We start from the raw sequence: 18,338 nt of genomic DNA, 5'->3' as shown, positions 1-18,338 counted from the left end.
TTGAGTCAAATGAATTAATCAGCATCAATTAAGTTTACATAAAAGTCTTAAAATAAAATTACCCTAGACTTTCAAGCAAATTAATAAACCAATTATGGGTCATGGGTCAAGAGAGAGTCCAACTCAGAAAAGAACTCTTGAGACTTAACTTATAGGAATTTTTGGAAAGAAAACTTTACTCCTACTCGACTTGATCAATCTTAATCAGTTGCCCTTATCATTTCAGGTGTAAAACAGTAAAAAATTATATTTTAAAAAAACCAAGGGTATAAGTAACCGATACACATTAATCCTTACCGATACAATCCATATTGTATCCATACCCATTACCCATACCGGTACCGGCAACTAAATCCTTGTGAAACACTATTAGTGGACTGAATAAGCTGTGTTAGGTTAGGTTTACCAAACAAATTAATAAGCTGAGTTGGGACTCTATCCCTTAGTACGACGCTACTTCTAGCTTCTACCTGAACTTGATTATCTCGGAGTCTTGCACTTTTTTTTTTGTTGTTGTTATTTCCGCGGGAGTCTTACACAATTAATAGTTAGGTTGGGGAAGTGGAAAATCTGATCCAAGCTGTGAAGGCTGTTATGGTGATGTACAGTTAATGACTGTGAGTCACCACAACCATGTCAGTCATTCCCTTCCTCTCCAACCTGTCTATACCAGTTCTCTTTTATATTCTCACACTTAAACCTGCTCTCCTAAACTACACTAGAAGCCATGGAGAAGAGGGCAAGCAAGAACACTTCAAGAAAGCCCATAAGGAAGTCTCAGACTAGAAGAGCATCCCAAGGTCGTCTTAGCGAGGCTGAGGCCAGGAGAGAGATTGCCCATGCTTTGCTCCTTCACAGAGCCTCATCATCCTCACCACCATCACCACCTCCACCACCACCACCACCACCAAATCCTTGGGGAGATTGTTGGGTTCCCACCATAGCACCAGGTTGGTGCAACTTCGGTCTTGGAAGTGTAACATGTTCATGGACTAGTCATCAACTGTCCTCTTCCATGGTGGAAGTACTGGAACCATTGCCTCTTCCACTCCTAGAACCCACTTGGTCCACTAGTACTGCACCTGCTTCCAAACACCCTCCTACATCACCACCACCCATAATGGAAGTTCCAGAATTCCAGTGTTTGGGAGAAGATAACCAAGATTCATCTTACACATGGTGGCTAGGGTTTCTAAAGGCCTTGGATGATGAGATTATTAATAACAATGAAGAATCAGTATCCTTACCATCTGATGAAGAGATTGAGATGGAGTATTTTAGGCAGCTATTCACCAGCTTATTCAAGACTCATCACTCAAATCAAATTGATCCTTCTTTGGATAATCAGATCTTAGTCCCTGATGAATGGTTGACAGTGCCGGAAGTGGAGAATCACAGAGACGTCAGTGACTGTTGACAACCTGAAGTACTCAACTCCTGAAGTAAATGTAACTAGGGTTTTTCTTTAGGGTTTCTTTTTGTTTTCCTTTTTGGCTACTGGAAAGGAATGTAGCTTCAAGTAAATGTGCTTGAAGACTTGTCTCGCAACTTAATGTTTATAACCATGTAGTTATTTTGATGCTTTTTATTCCCACCACACAGCTTTTGTGGTATGCATTATTTGAATCATGGTTCTAAGCATTGGTATTGAATCAGTCGTATCATCTCCAATATTGATGCTTGATCGATTCAGATTTGTATCATTATCGATTTTACCCTAAGAGTAAAATCGTAAAAAAATGTATTTTTTGGGAAAAGTAAGGGTAAAGATTCAGATCCAGACTGATACTGATAACTAAATCCATCATTGGAATAGATTCTCGTTTTAGAATACATTATATGAAGTGAAGGAACAGAAAAATATTATAAAAAAAACAAAGAAAAATGTTTGAGATTGCGGTTTAGACCCAGAATCTATTAAGAGAATACATAGCAAACACAACCTAAGTTGATATTGAAATTGATATTTTGTGATTGTGGCGTGGGATTGGTTGAGAATATATTGACATTTCGGTTCCATAGAAATAGTACATGAGAGAGAATGAGGGCCCAGCCCAATCGAGTCCAAGTGCAGTGGAGTTCTGATGGTGGGTTCAACCCAGCAAAATTCTGAGTCTAGCAAGGGCCCAAACCAGGAGAAGGTGGAGAAAAGGGCTTTAGAGGCTGGGGGTGGGTGGGGGGTTGAGGTACCAAACTAGTGTCTCAACTAATCTGCAAAGTTGTGGTTGATCAAGTGATATGAATCCATAAGTAGAAATTTAGAAGATTACGATTTGATTAATAGAGTGAGTATACATACTTGTGTATTAGCTTCAGCCCAGTCCACTAAGCTATGGACTGGTATGGTATGGGCTGGCCAAGTCTAGGCTTATAGTGAGTCTGAAACCTATATATAATTTTAGGGAACAGGACAGGCATGCTAGCAAGATACAGAGACTGAAACTGTGAGTGTTATCAAATTCTAGTGTTTGAAGGTCCAATTCAAAACTTTAATGTATTAGGTGAAGAGCTTCTAAATATATGAAGGTATTAAAGACATGAACAAACATATGTGAGATTATTTTCAGTGCCCCTTCATAGTGATATTGTAAGGTTAAAATACCAAGGAATCATGGGTTTCGAGATTATATTGGAGGGTTCAACCTAAAACCGATAAGGAATTATAGTTATGTAACTCTCAACACTTTGAGAGATTTTTTTTGGGTATTAAGAGAAATATTTCAATCCCCCTTGTGACTTATGTATTCAAAGTTCAAAACTTCTAGCTATCACCATCTAGCGACATAACTGTCTTCATCTATATATTTAATTTCCAACTTCTTATTGACGTATTCTATAATCTATATTTTCCCTCTATCTAGAATTAAAGTTTTCTCTGCTATGATTGTCGTCCACGTAAAAGAGAATGCAAGGCAAAAACCAAGAAATTATGGACTCTAAGATCATGTTGAAGGGTCCAAGCGAAACCGATGTAAGATTATCATTCTCTCCCAAAGAAATTTTTGGGTATTAACTGAGACTGAAGCATATAAAAGGAAAAACTTGCATCAATTCACCCATATGTTTATCTCTCTCCCCTTCTTGTGAAAGACTAAACAAAAGACACATGAACGCTGATGGAGACTGTACTCCAGGATAGAGAATCACTTCCATATTTTAGTCGTCGCTCTGACTTGCGTGTCTTGAATTTCAGACTTCAGCTACCACCACACCCAAGGCATTAATTTCTTTTTCCCATATTTCTTTCTCTTCTTCTTCTCAAACTAATCTCGCAATTAATGAAGAGGATGAGATGGAACTCTCAAACTGAGTCTTGATTTCTCACGACACATCAAAATTAATGAAGGAGAGACTTTTTTAGTTTTAAAATGGAAGAACTTTTAAGTAGATGATCAGATTGAAAAAAATAAACAATTAAAAGATCTCCTGAGGATATGAACCCAAATGGGAATAAATTAAGAACCAAGCAATCTGTGTATAATAACGATCCACGCTTGCATTGACCTACTAAAATAGAAAAAGAAAAGAAAGATAGAAATATAGTATACACGAATGAAGAAAAAGAAGATCAAGTAACAGATACGTGATCCTTTGCTTCAAATAATTAAATAATGATAAATTAATTATATCAGTTTCATTCTATTTGATCATCCACTTGTGGGTTGATCATGGATGAACTCATATCTGCTTGTCAAAATTACCCTCCTAACCTCTTCCTTCCCCCCTTTCCCTTGATTTATGTCCAAAGCATTTGTCAATAAAACCCTCCTCCCATATTTTCTATCGGTTTGAATTTGAGATGGGAATGAAGAGGGAGATGTCAAAATTCTCTTGGGATTTTTTTATGGAGTTTCGAATTAGCTCCTCACATGGGGAGAGGAGTTACCCTCCCCACACGAGATCTTTTTCGCTTAAGGGGTATTCAGACCACAAGTCAGAGCATGTAATACATTATTGGCTCGTAGTATAATATCCTATGGGGGTTGGGAGGTCATCAAGTGGTGAGAGGTTCTAGACTCCTTTAGATTGGTTTAGTTTGCTACCAAGCACTGGACGGGAGGGATAGTTTGGTAAATTGAGATAAAGTAATACTTGCATGAGCTTGCACACCTCGAAAGGCAAAGATCGAGGAACATTTTATGAAAACAAAAGGACACATGTCATCACAAAATTGTGAGAGGAGCTGATAGGGACTCAGCTTTAGAGTGGGGACGGGACAGAGGACACTACTAAATTTTATGGCTCCCTTATAAATTCTTTCCCAGGATCTCACTGCACATCCACACTTATCTTCAACATTCAATCTCTCTCTCTCTCTCTCTCTCTCTCCTTTGTTTCTGCCCAACTATGCCTGCTCCAGTGATGCCTGAAATAACCCATCAAGGAATCCATGTTCTAGGCAGGGATAACAGTTCTTCCTTCCCTAGAAAGTAATTAATTCATGCAATTCTACCTTCATTCCATCTGATATTGATTTTTATTGCTACATGAATGTAATACTAAACTGAGTACTGATCTGTTTTCTTTCTACCCATTTGATTAGGTTGGAAGGTAAAATTGCAATTATCACCGGCGGCGCCGGAGGGATTGGAGAGGCAACAGTGAGGCTTTTTGCTAGACAAGGAGCCAAAGTTATCATTGCTGATGTTGAGGATTCATTAGGAACTGTTCTTGCAAACTCTTTGTCTCCTTCAGTAACATTTGTACATTGTGATGTGAGCAATGAAGAGGATATAGAGAACTTGATCAGTTCCACCATTTCTCGATTCGGCCGGATTGATATCTTCTTCAACAATGCTGGTGTTCTTGGTAATCAATCAAAGAACAAAAGCATTCTTAACTTTGATGCTGAGGAATTCGATTGTGTTATGAGAGTGAATGTTAAAGGAGTTGCACTAGGGATGAAGCATGCTGCAAGAGTAATGGTTCCTAGAGGAACTGGTTGTATCATCTCCACTGCTAGTGTTGCAGGGGTCATGGGAGGACTTGGCCCTCATGCCTATACAGCATCAAAGCATGCCATTGTTGGGCTGACCAAGAACACTGCTTGTGAACTTGGTAGGCATGGAATTAGGGTTAACTGTATTTCCCCATTTGGGGTTGCCACTTCAATGCTTGTTAATGGGTGGAGGAATAAGGTAGTGGAAGAAGAGGAGAATTGCATGGACATAAGGGTTCTTCCTTGTGAGGAAGAAGTGGAGAAGATGGAGGAGTTTGTGAGAAGCTTAGCCAATCTCAAGGGACCAAATTTAAGGCCTAAAGACATAGCTGAAGCTGCTCTTTTTCTTGCAAGTGATGAATCTAAATATATAAGTGGACATAACCTTGTTGTGGATGGAGGAGTTACTACCTCAAGAAACTGTGTAGGTTTATGAAGATGCTCCATCATCATTCTTGGAAAAAACGAAAGAACTAAAATATCCACCATCAATATTTCTTTCCTTATTTTCACTTGTTTTTTTCTTGTCCATAATTTTCACTTATTTGTACAAACTTTTTTTTTTTTGGGGGGGGGGTGGGGGGAGGGGGTGGTGGTTGTGGGTGGGTGTTAAAAATACACATAAATCTTCTTTTGGTATTATTGTCCTAATTTACCCTTTTGATATAAGTTGATTTTATGAAAGGTTATCATACCAAGAGAAAAAGAAGGGTACCTACCAAAAAATTGGTTAGGTAGACTAGTCAAAAGAGATTACTTAGGCCAAGAGAGGAGAATTACAGGGCTGTTATCAAGCTATACTGTTCATGACCTTTGGGTGATTATTAAAGGGTAAGAGGTCATGGTCTTGACCTTATAATAAGAGACCAATAATGGGTTGTTGATGTGGGAAAACATATAAGAATATCCAAAAGGCAGCCCATAAAGTAAGGATATTTTTCGAGACAAAACTTATTGGAGTCTTTCTTGAGTTTGGATCACCAACCATATCAGTACACTTCAGGTACAGCCGAGTAGTAACATGAATAGGGACAATAGAGAGAAGGCATTATTACCTGCATTTTTTTTTTTTTAAACTATAAACTCAAAAGATATTGAAGATCATGAGGGAAGAGGAGAAAATTAAGTGTAAAACTTCTTATCGTTTAACGAATTAGTATTATCCAGTCTAGAAATTTACTTTTTGGTCGAATCAGAGATATTTTTCGTAGTTTGTTGACTTCATTGGTTGATTTTGGTTCTATACTTTATGGGTTGATCCAAAAGCATTGTAATATGGTGAGTTTTTTATTTTTTTTATTTTCCCTCAATATTGATGGAGAAATTTAAAGCCCCAAAAAGCTTTTTAGATCCAAAAGGTCATTGTCCTTTAAAAGTAGAGGAAGGTGCGATCTATTTAGACAAGTTTATTCCAAAACCATTTGAGTTACAACTCTCAAATCATTAGATCTAGGACATAAGAAAATTAAATTAATCTAAGTCAGATGTGGAGGGTTGATATCTCATATTTTATAGACTGAGTTGTGGGGTGCTTTTGAAGTGCCATTAAAAACTGTGGGATTCAGTTTATCTTTGTTTATTGGGCTACACCCATCCGTATGGGATTTTATGATAGTAATGTTCGAGAAAAGTTTACATGGGGTAGTTACAGAAATTTGTATCATTTATTTCTTATTTGTAAACATAAATAGGCATGAGGAAGAGAACTTGTCACTCGTTTTCCATTAATTAGTGAAAACTACTCTCTTCTCTCTCTATGGACAAAGATACATTGTCGAATCACATAAATCCATGTGTAGTGTGATTGTATGGTTGTTTCTTTCTTTCTTTCTTTCTTCCTTCTTGGGGCATTGCGATGAAGGCTAATTAGAGCCATAATGCTTCTCGATGAAGGTTTCTTTCAGGTTAAGGTTTTTGTGTTATAAACCCATGGATACGGTGGCTCTTAAATTTTGCACAAAATTAAGTTTAGTTTATAGTATAATTAGCATTCCTTATTAAGTGGAGATGAATGGGAATTTTTTTTATTCTTCCAGTTGTAACACAAGAGATTGCAAAGACAAGTTTATGAGTGATTATGTGCCTACTGGTATGAGATTTTGGGAATATTCAAAAAAGAAAAAAAAATCTTAAAAGGCAGCGTGGTCCCTATGCCAAAGACATAATTGGGGATAAAATGATCGTCACACACCTTATGAAAGGTGAAAATTCCACTTCTATCGATATTTCTACTAATGCTCCTATCAGGGCTGAGAAATCAACATTTTCAGCTACTTGGAAGCTGCCTATAAAGCTCTAAAAGTATCACATTTATGATTTGGAACTTGAAAGGTAGATCTTTTAACACTTTCAATTATTCCGACTTTGGCCTAAAAACAGAAAGTTTTGAACATTATAATATCATAAGTTGTTTTGGATCTTGATTTCGACTTGTCCTTATTAGCAAAAGAAAGATCTCAATTGGGCCTAAACTAAGGGTAAGAACCTCTTTCTAGCTATTGGATTGAACATGTGAATGGAAGCCTTTTCTTGGTGAATGATAGAAGTGGAATGCTAACACTACCTAACAAGGAAAAGCCATGAGAATCCTGCCAATTCATTTGAGCACTTACATGTAGGCTTTTGCCATGAGAGGTTTGAAAATTAAAAAGTAGAACTTAAAAAAAGTTTAGCAAATAAATCTTTGGGCAAGAGATCCTCATGTCACTCGTATGTAATGGCATCTCTTATGTCATATAAATGACGTAAAGGAGTAATGAGACCGGATCAGATACTCATACAAGAATGATTCTCATACGGCATTTGATTTATACTTGGACTCCAGTTAATTTCTCTCCTCTTTTAATTAGTTTTTATTTTCAGTAAAGTCTAAGTGTGGATCAAACACTGTACGAGAATCATTCTAGTACGAGGACTTGATTCACACCCAGGAGTAATTCCTTAATTCGTATACAAGGGCACACATACTTACGAAGCACATAGAATTTATTGCTCAAAATTTAAAGGATGTGTGTGTGTGTGTGTGTGTGTGTGTGTGAGAGAGAGAGAGAGAGAGAGAGAGAGAGAGAGAGAGAGAGAGAGAGAGAGAGAGAGAGAGAGAGAGAGAGACCTTCACTGCCCAGTTCGAGAAAAATATTCAACGGCTGAGATTCGATGAGATTAGATCGATGGTTATTAGCCCAAAAATACAGGGCCAATTTATTCTCATATCCGTTCCACAATAATTTAGCCTAAATAGGTATGCTAGCGTAGTACCTAGGAATTAGGAATGCTAGCGGGATATTAGTCGTAGAATTTGATCAACTTGAATTAAACCGTTGGATGGAGAGAAGATATACAAACTTTTAATCCACTGTTGCTACACCTTTCCTCTCCCTCCTTCTTTCTCTTCTCTCTCTCTAAGTCATGAAAAAGCTATTTCTTTTACCGGATCTAGCCAGAGAAAGTGAACTCCGGTGGGATCTCCCTCTTCTATCCCAATTCACCATCTTCCCGCAACACCGCTGCCGCCCCAATTCCACCATTTTTCCGTTTTTATTTGTTAATTTTCAATTCGTTCTTTCATTCGTGCCTTTTGAGATGGTAGATCTAAGAAGATCCCGATTGATGTAGAAGGATTAAAACCCTTATTGTTTATTTTTGGATTGGAGATCCCTTTCGTTTTAGATGCATAGGGCTCTTGTTAAGTCCCTCAGCTAAGAAACCCCATTTGCAATGTTAGCTGGCAGCGAGCTCTTCTCCCTCAAGATGTCCAAGACCGAAGCCCTAATGCAGGCTTTCCGCAAAGCTATAGGGGTCCGAATCAAGGAGGAGACTAAGGTCATCGAAGGAGAGGTCGTTGAAATACAAATTGATCGGCCAACTATTTTTGGTGCTACTTCAAAGACTGGCAAGTTGACCCTGAAGACTACGGAGATGGAGACAGTGTACGATCTTGGAGCAAAGATGATTGAGGCTCTGGGTAAGAAGAAAGTTCCATGGTGGCAATTCGACCCTTCTCTTGACTGATGAAATCAAACGCGAGAGCAAGAAATAGAAACGGGACGGGTTCTTCATCTTTCCAATATGCAGCGGATTTCGGTTCAATTGCTATTTCCATTTGAATGTCCAGAAATTCCCTGAACAGCTCCTACAATTTTATTAACAATGCCTCTTGACAATTGGTCAAATATCTTAGGACCATTTGGTCTCTGTAATCCCATGTTAAAGTTTTGAAATTTCTTGAACAGCTCTAGAATTGTAGAATTTTATTGACACAGTATGTGGAGAATTTGACCTTTGTAAAATCCTCCCGTTCTGTTTCTTGCTCGTTGGATTTGACCATAGGATGGGTTTACTCTAGGGTTTTGGGTTTCTTGGGCGAAGGAGGGGGAACCTTTTTGCGAGAAGCAGCTGCCCTAGCATAGGCCATAAGAACATCGTTGATGGAATGACGATCGGACATCGAAGAATTGGGAGTTGAAGAGAGAGCAGAAGCCGGAGATAGTGAGGGAGAAGAAGAGTGACGATAGAACATCGGGGCTGAGTAGATTAGGTAAGACAATAAATACCCAATGGTGTAGATTTGACCATTCTAATCCAACGGTCAAGACTTGCTAGCATACCTGATACTTGGGTATCTTGCTAGCATGCCTATCCTTTTTCCTTAATTTATGAAGTATACCAAGTATCTCTACACAGCCCTTGTTCGTACCCATCTTGGTCCCACACATTCTCAAGCCCATCAAGCATCCCTAGTTTATTTATTGTGTTCTTGACAGTCTTTACCACACTTCAAAAACCTTAGGCCCCAAAACCATATTTAGAAAGGCTCAAGATTGCCAGTTCTTACTTGTCTCTACGTAGGCTCATTGTTAGTCAAAGATATAGTAATACTCCTAGCTAGCTAGTAACAGAAGGTGAACAGAATCTCGATCTGAGAGAAAATAGGTAGACGAGCCAGGGACCGGATGACAACTCACAATGGAATAATCATCAGAGATTAGAGGAGGACCACAACATTATCTATAACAGAGCAGAGTAATTAACTTACAAAGAAGATGATAATTAATGGAAGATCTAGATTGACAAGATCAAGAAGATGAGGTGTAATACTTTGGTGTTCTTTCTATATATAGAATAGATCCGCCTTGATTATATCTTAGTGTCTTTGTTTAATCTTGAGATTAATGGACTGGAGAATGTGGTACGGGTGTCCTAAAAGTATTGGACGAGCTAACTTGTAATATGGTGCAAATATTAGCTCTGATACTTAGATTAATAGACTTAATTAATTGTCAGTTAATGGGGTATTAATTTAGTGACAATTGGTGTTTTCAGTCTGAGGGATATAAACAGTATCTTCGGTTATGCTGATCATTTTGTCGGGATATATGGATTAAATTTTAGGTTCATATTGTTTGGGATAATGTTCTTTATGAGGGAGCTGTATAGAGCATGATCTTGAATAGAGCTGATTAGAGCAAAAATATGTATATAGTTAATTCTATATAGTTGGGATAAGATTGAGTTATAGCATTAGCCTACGTTGCAGGGTGAATACTCCCACATCAGTGAATGAAAGGAAAATCATGGTCCATATAAGGATTAAAGTTCTCATTCCCTCATGAGGCATTTTAAAACTGTGCATGTTCTAGTCAACTCGGATTATGAGGAAGTACTCTCCAATGATCAAGTCAGTATTAGAGTGGGCTCATTTGATAACTTTTTCAAGATTTGCCTTTCTAAATGAGTTTTTCCCTTAATGAATGTGCACACCAAAAAAAAAAAAAAAGAGATGTAATTACAAATTTGTCATAAATATGTCCCTCTAAGAATTTGATTGTATACATGAATATAAGGGGGAGTATTGGGCACACCACTAGTTTTTCCAGAGATAGCAGCTCAACCAATGGGGTGCTAGAATGGGGGCATTGGGGTCATTTCCAAGGAGAGGGGGAGAGAGAGAGAGAGAGAGAGAGAGAGATTGGACACCCCTAAATACAAATATAAGGCCAAAAAACCTATCTTGCTAATTCAAGAAATGCCTAGAGGCAGGGTATGCCAGAAGATCACAATGCCTCACGTGGCCATGGCCCTGAAGATGTTGGTGTATATATGCACTCTAATTGGTCCCTCGCATTGGTGTTTTCTACGCCATTAGGACAAGGTTCTTTTTCCATAAATATATTAAATATTGAAATTTCAGAATTTATAGGAGGAAGATTTTGGTTAGTTTTTATTTACCTTTAGTATCACGATCTCCTTGCTTAACACTCTCCACAAAATTCTTCATTATATCCTATTTTACAGAAGTATCAAATTCATGAATAAGAAAGTACTAAATTGGCATTATTGTTTGGGTTTTATACATAAAATTGTAACTGATATATATCTCAGTTTGAGCTCAAATCTCTATTCAATCCCTTACTATATCAAGATCGTTCAACTTTAATTTTCAACACTGGCCCAAAATTAAACTAAATACTATTCCATGATCATTTTGGTTTGAGATGAATTGGCATTAGTACTGCCTCACCATGAAACAGACTTAAATACATAATTGAGTCAGCTAGTGGTATGCACTTTGTGTGGTAAAGAGCATTGATCCTTTCACCAAACAAATAAATAAATAAATAATGATAGTAACATTGACCCTGATGGTGTGGTGTATCCAGTGAAATTATGATTGTGTAATCATATATTTTTAGGCATTATATTTTTCATATGTGATATATATATATATATATATATATATTTTTTGAAGTAAATTAATTTGATTGCAAAGTAATTAAAATTTAGAAATTAAATATGGAATGTTTTGGAGTTAGTTGTACCATCATGTGATAATGACTGCAAAAATTTTCATTTCTTTATTTTCAAACACAAGAAAATACTACATAGAAGTTAGAATTACTGCTATTTCCTAAATATATACAAGTAGTGTCTAACAACAACTCTTAGGTGTATATTAGTCTTTAACAGCTTCATTTAATTGTCTCTTATTTTATTCTTAAAAGTTCTTCAAGATGAGGGTTTTCAAAAATTAATTTGAAAGTGATATATTATTATGTCATTATTATCAAAAAGTGTCATTATTTTATATAGTTTTCAAGTACACATGTGAAATGACACTATTACCCTCATTGGAGAAAAATTTGTTATACTGAAAAGGAAAAAAATGGTTACATATTATTGAGAAATCTCTCTCTCTCTCTCTCTCTCTCTCTAAGGTGGTACCTAATACCTTACATCTACACACATTCTCATTTTTTTTTCTTCTTCCTTAAATAAATGAATAAAAGAAATGGGATGTGTATAGGTGCAGGGCACACCTTTTCTCTAAACCAATTGACACCTTGAGGGGTGTCAATAAGAAAATTGCATGGATATTGATATCATCGTGTGACATATTATTTGGCATGGGCCGACTTGGCTGGAATGAAATTTGAATCAAAAGAATCCGCACAACCAAGCATGATACACAATGGGCAATTTGCTTTGAAGTGAATTTATGCTCAAAGTGGCACCTTGAGGTTGCCAAGTTGTGTGGCACCTGTGTCCATACACAAGGAAAGGGAAAATGACAATCTCCCCCCCACCTTCCGTTGGTTTACTAAATGCCTCCATGTGTGCTTTTATAAGTACTCTACAAGCGCTCCCTTCCCTTTAGCGTACATAACAAATGGGAAAAAAGAAGGCTATATGGCACTGACACTTAGACATAGTAAGGATGAAATGATCGCCCTATCCCTGTGAAATAAAAGACCCCACCTCAATTAGATAACCAACACCATGTCACTGATCTACGCAATAATAAAAGGCCATGCAGCCTGGCAGAGATCATCCTCCCATAATAAAGCATTTTTCAAAAATTGAATATATAATGGAATGGCATTGCATGTTAACTCATGGTAATGTTTCAAAGAGAGCTTCATAGCGCACAGACCAAATCAAAATAACATAACAAGAAATAATCAAGAGGAGGGTAACAAAATACATCGAACCCCTTCCGCCCTCATCCATCTTCTCATATTTGCATCCACACCACCAATGCCATCCACGTTCTTCTCCACAATCATGGCAGAAATGTGTCCCACATCTACATCCATCAAAACAAAAAATGAATGATAAAGGAAAAACAAGTTAGGAAAGTACCCTAAGATGGGTTCAATAATAGTGTGATGGCACATTGCCATTCTTGTAATATTATGAAACTTTTAAGGAAAAAAAAAGCTTGAAAGATAGTATGACCACTACGCTCATAAACAAAAGGGACAAAATGATCATTTAATCCTGCTTGAATATTATAAATGCTCTTTTAAGCTTTCCATTGTCACGTATACTTGCTGTGAATCCAATGTTGTGTTTGATATGCATGCTTAAAAATAGATTCTGGGTCTAATGCATTCTGAAACCATAAAATAGAGAACAATCTGTTTTTGTGAGCTATAGAGTTGCTAGTATTGGTTTCAAGAGGTTATGACTCTATTTGACTATCTTCAAATTCAAATATCTCTCTTAAAATGAGAGGAAGGGAATGGAGGATTGGTTAGTGAACTTAGTATATGCTTCAGTTACGAATTCTATTCAACTCGGTGATAAAACTTTTCTTAGGAAACCTTAGCCGTATTATTAGAGAAGATAAAACTAAGTGACCAATTTTTAGAATGTAATTTTTCCCTTTAGGTTATTGATTGTGCTTTGAAAATGTGAGTGTCTTTGTTATTTGGTTTGGAGTAAGGCATGTTATGTCCCCTTATATTCTTTCCTTTTTCATTAATAATATTTCAAGAGCCCTGGGTCCAGATAATATTCTGGGGAACAAAAAGAAAATTCTGGTTTCAAAATGGACTTACAAACTTAGAATCTAATACTTACCACTGTCTAAATTTCAAAGAATGTGATCTCAAAGGCAGTCAATCATAGATTTAGGAGACCGTATCTATATTCGTATTGTTACTGATATTAGATCGGTGGATATTGGTCGATTTTATCCCTTCTTTTTTTTAAGAATGACTAATTTTTTCTATTTTAGCCCCTGAAAGGATATGGATAATCGATCTGAATCAGTTAAGGATCGAAGATCAATCTGAACCAATATCAATATGATATGACCGATACAAGACCGATACTTGAAGCTATGCAATCAATAATAGATCACTCTGATGTCTACTTTTCCAAAAGTTTCAAGTTTTCAACAATCGGGAATTAGCTGATATCGACTTTGACCGACTGTAACTAATTTTATCCGATTCAGATTCGAATCAACACTGACAATGGTTTGAGGTATCGGATAAGGATTGGCCATATCAGGCAATTCCGGTACCAATACCAAAACTATCAAAACCCGAGGTGAGCAATCCCCGATAATGGATCCACTAAAACCATGACAGACCAATTCGAATTCCATCCTACTTGCAGAAAAGAGAGAGAGAGAGAGAGAGAGAGAGAGAGAGAGAGAGAGAGAACCTGCAGTGAATGATTGAACAACCATCAATCCGTTCCACAAAGCAGTTGCAGCCTGGACACCTAGTCCATTTATTCTTCTCAGCAAGCAGTGTCAAAAGAAGATCATCGCCATCGCCATCGCCATCGCCATCGCCATCGCCATCTCCTATCCTTCTTCTCTCATTGCTCCGATAAGCCCACGGTGGCTGCAAAACCTCTAATTCACAAACCAAATCCCACCACTTCTTGAACACACTCGTAGAATGTATAGAAGAGCAAGAAAGAAGATCCAAAAGATTATCACAGTACAGATCAGGGCATCTTATCTGTACAATCTTTTTCTTCTCAACCATCACTTTAATATAATCTGAGATGCAATCGACACATAAGGAATGAGAACACCTCTTCTGGTTTCTGAATCTCATTGCTTCAGACACTGGATTCATACAGATTTCACAGATGAAGCTTTTAAGAAAAATTCCTTCTTCGTCTTCTTCTTCCTCGTGAGAGTACTCTTTTGTCTGGCTTGGCTTCGTCCCCTTCCTCTGCATCTTTGCCATGGTTGATTGATTCTTGTTCGATCCAAGGAAGAAAAGAGTGATTTTAAAACAATATTTCACATTGAAAGATGAGTTACAAGTAAAGAATGAATAGAATTAGGAAATTTCAAAAATTAATTCCTAATTGGAGAATGATTAGAAATAGGAAAGAGTTCTACCAAAAAGAAAAAAAAAAATAGGAAAGAAATTATTGTAAATAGTAACACTAATTCCCAATTGGGTCGGTTTCTTAAAACCCTAGCACAATCTTGAATCTCATTAATTGGGCAGGCCCGAACCTTGACTCATGGCCTAAAAACTTCAACCCAGGCCCTTGCAGGACTCAGCCTATCCCAGGTCAGCCCTAATTGACCCTATAGGGCTGGATTGGGATGTCCTTGATTGTTCTTGACTTTGGTTTGTCATCTAGGTCAGGTATACCTTAAACCTAATGCTAAAAAAAATCAAATAACTAACAATTCAATTGTACTTTTGTGAAAAATGAAAAATTGCAATTTTAGCTAAAAGATTACCTTATAAGAGAAAAAACAATGAGGTCCACAAAGTTTTTGCTTTACAACTAAACACATGAAAATTAATTTTCCTTCTTTATATATGTCTTGGTTAATTTAATTAGATTCTAAGCTATTAATGCACACAATCAATTCCATTCACTTACTCCACTCCAATTGACGATGCCAATTTTGTTCTGTATTACTTCGCTGTTGAAAATATTTTTTTACTTCATCAAGTTTATTTTAATTGAATATATAGATTTAAAGGTTGAGTTTCTCTACATGCATGGTGAACATGGGTGCTTTAAATGCACACATGGGTATCATGAATGGTTTTTGAGATAAAGGAATTTGTGAACCATAGAATTTCATTGGGTTCAAATTCTTTGCGGTGAGTGATGAGTGGCAATGAGGAATTGAGGATCCAATAGATGGAAGGGTCCTGACATGCAGCTCAGTCGTTGGATCCTCATTGCCGCTCATTCTCTCACCGTAGATGATTCTTTTACAATTTCATTACAAGGTAGAAAAAACTTTGTCCTAAATTTATGGTTTTATTTTTAAAAAAATTAATTTTATTTTTATTTTTTTAAATCATATCTAGTTTTTATGTTCATTACTTTGCATACTTTTATAAATTATTTACAAGGGCAAGATATGTAGAACAATCCACCTTAAAAAATTTGTCAAGGAAGCTAATGGTAGATTAAATGGGACAATAATTATGTAGATACGATAGATCCCAAGGTCCCTTGTAAAATTTCAATTCAAAAAATTTTCAAGTGACAAAATAAAGAGGGAAGGAATTGTCACTGTGCTTGAGCGCAGGCCGATGGGAGACAGTATAGAGGCATTAGAAAGGGAGGGTAACATGGTCTTTTTTTTTTCACCTATATCTTGACATAGAGCCACATAAGCAGGTAGGATTCGTTTTCCCTAAAGCAAAGTGGTATAATGTCTTCTATGGAGAGCATAGTCTCTGCCACAGTCTGTCTCTCTCCTTGCCTCATGTAAAATGATATATATGGGCAAAGGAGATATACAAAATGTGGGAGGTATTGGTGGAGGCTACACACCCCCTATAGAGAACACTCCCAAATAAAATTTGAAAACGATTTATTTTTCCAAGGTCGGACTTTCTTAACGCTAAGACAGGTCACCAACCGTCGTGGGGCTGACATAGTATACTTGTTGGAAGAAAGGTCTTACAAAGAGAGCTCATTTGGCATGTGGAAATAGGGGCTGATATTCATATTTGGGATTCAAATTGGATTCCCACCTCACCTACCTTCCAACTTGCATACCAATACAATTCCCGACTCGATGCTTTCACCAATTTTATCAAAAAAGGATGCGATCGACCAAACCAATCGCTATTGGAGGTGCGAAATCCTTGATCTTCACTTCCACCCTATGATAAGAAGAAGATTCTTAAAATAAATCTCAGTTTCTTCCCCAATATAGATCAACATATTTGGGGAGGTGCTAGATCCAAAGTTTACTTTATAAAATCTGCCTTCACCTAATGTCAAATCTTCGCGATCATCACAATCTATCCCAAGCATCTTCTCTCGACGACATGATTGGGAAGAGATTTCAACTTATGTTTGGAAGCGTATTTGGAACTGCAAGGCTCCCTCAATTAGAAGGATTTGTGCTCAAGCATTAGCATCCGGAGATGGCCTTCGATCAAGGACGATTCCAAGTGATCCTATTTGCAAGCGTTGCGGGAAAGAGTTGGTGTCCAACAATCACATTTTGCTTGAATGTCCTTTTGCTCAAGCAACCTGATTTGGAAGTAGCTTATCCTTCATTGTGCCTTTTGACAGCCCTCCAAAGATCTCCTCTGCTACAGGAATGAGATAAAATCAACTTTCCAAGTAAGGAGGTGTTGAGCTTGTTTACATTTATATGCTGATTTTAGAGATATTCTTTTGTGCGCAAGGTTCTAAAACTTGAGATTGGACAAGATCGATATTGATATGGATCGGATTATATCAAATAGATTTACTTTATTATTATTATTATTAACAAAAATCAGTTTTTATTATGTTTTTATCCTTGGATCTTACCTATGTATCAGAATTGGATTGATTAAGGTTCATACCAATCCAATATGGCTGATACTTAACGATACAGTCCTAGTTTTAGAACCATGGTTTGTGCATGCCTCGGGAAAAAACATTTTTTGATTCAGTTTTTCCATAGGACCAACGGTGATAATGGGCCATGGCGACAATGGGATAAAGACTTCCTTCCACTAGGCTATCACCCCGTTGGTAGTTTCTTACTTTACATGACAATTGGTTTTCCCTTTTGACTTACTATGAGTTTCAATATGTAATGTAACACCACATTCCACGTGTGAGCTCATGGGCCGCATAACTAGATGGCCAAATTTTAGTATGTAATTTTTTCCTTTGGATTTTTAATTGTGCTTTGAGAGTGCAAGTATCTCTATTATTCGGGTTGGAGTAAGGGGTTATGTCCTCTCTTGTATTCATTCCTCTTTTATTAATCGGATCCTAGATAATATATGGTTAAAAAAAAAAAAAAGGCTAAATCTTTGAAGGTCTATTGACCCATTCAGCCATTGTTGTAGTAGTCTAAATATAATTGTAAGTTGTAATGGAGTCGCAAATGCCTAAACTTGCTTATGCAGCCCAAGTCCATACGCATAGGTGATAGGTGGCTCACTGGCTCATGTTCACATCCCATCAGTGTAACCCATATCCAAAAATCCAAACCGAAGGTCCATACTTGTATGGGTTACCCATATCCAAAGATGAAGATTAGACAACTCTCCACCAATCACTAAGAAGCATGAGGTGTGAGATTCTGTTCCGAAGTTTAAACTTGAAACTTACAAATAACAACCCCCGTCCCCAACGGCTCAAACCCCCCCCCCCCCCCCCC

The 18,338-nt window shown here is 37.2% G+C and overlaps 2 protein-coding genes across 2 annotated transcripts; both read left to right on the top strand.

Moving 5' to 3' along the window:
* The first annotated feature begins 570 nt into the window (after window positions 1-570).
* LOC122085377 lies at window positions 571-1,505 on the top strand. Its single transcript, XM_042653771.1, has one exon. It carries the CDS (start codon window positions 728-730, stop codon window positions 1,415-1,417), a length of 690 nt encoding a protein of 229 aa, XP_042509705.1. The 5' UTR covers window positions 571-727; the 3' UTR covers window positions 1,418-1,505.
* Window positions 1,506-4,296: 2,791 nt separating this feature from the next.
* On the top strand, window positions 4,297-5,445 carry LOC122085376 (short-chain dehydrogenase reductase 2a-like). The gene is made up of 2 exons (XM_042653770.1): window positions 4,297-4,430; window positions 4,544-5,445. The coding sequence occupies exons 1-2, from the start codon at window positions 4,348-4,350 to the stop codon at window positions 5,373-5,375; spliced, it is 915 nt and encodes a 304-aa protein (XP_042509704.1). The 5' UTR covers window positions 4,297-4,347; the 3' UTR covers window positions 5,376-5,445.
* The last annotated feature ends 12,893 nt before the right edge of the window (window positions 5,446-18,338 follow it).

The sequence above is a fragment of the Macadamia integrifolia genome, chromosome 8 (genome assembly GCF_013358625.1).
Source record: "Macadamia integrifolia cultivar HAES 741 chromosome 8, SCU_Mint_v3, whole genome shotgun sequence".
In the NCBI taxonomy this organism is placed as follows: Eukaryota; Viridiplantae; Streptophyta; class Magnoliopsida; order Proteales; family Proteaceae; genus Macadamia; species Macadamia integrifolia.
The sequence above is the reverse complement of the archived record's forward strand: the minus strand, read 5'-3'. Positions and strand labels throughout refer to the sequence as shown.

Excerpts from the sequence above, each read along its gene's own strand:
- LOC122085377 (XM_042653771.1), top strand. The coding sequence starts at position 728 with ATGGAGAAGAGGGCAAGCAAGAACACTTCAAGAAAGCCCATAAGGAAG.
- LOC122085376 (XM_042653770.1), top strand. The coding sequence starts at position 4,348 with ATGCCTGCTCCAGTGATGCCTGAAATAACCCATCAAGGAATCCATGTT. Across the intron at positions 4,431-4,543 it reads AGTTCTTCCTTCCCTAGAAA|GTTGGAAGGTAAAATTGCAA; the intron begins GTAATTAATTCA and ends CCATTTGATTAG.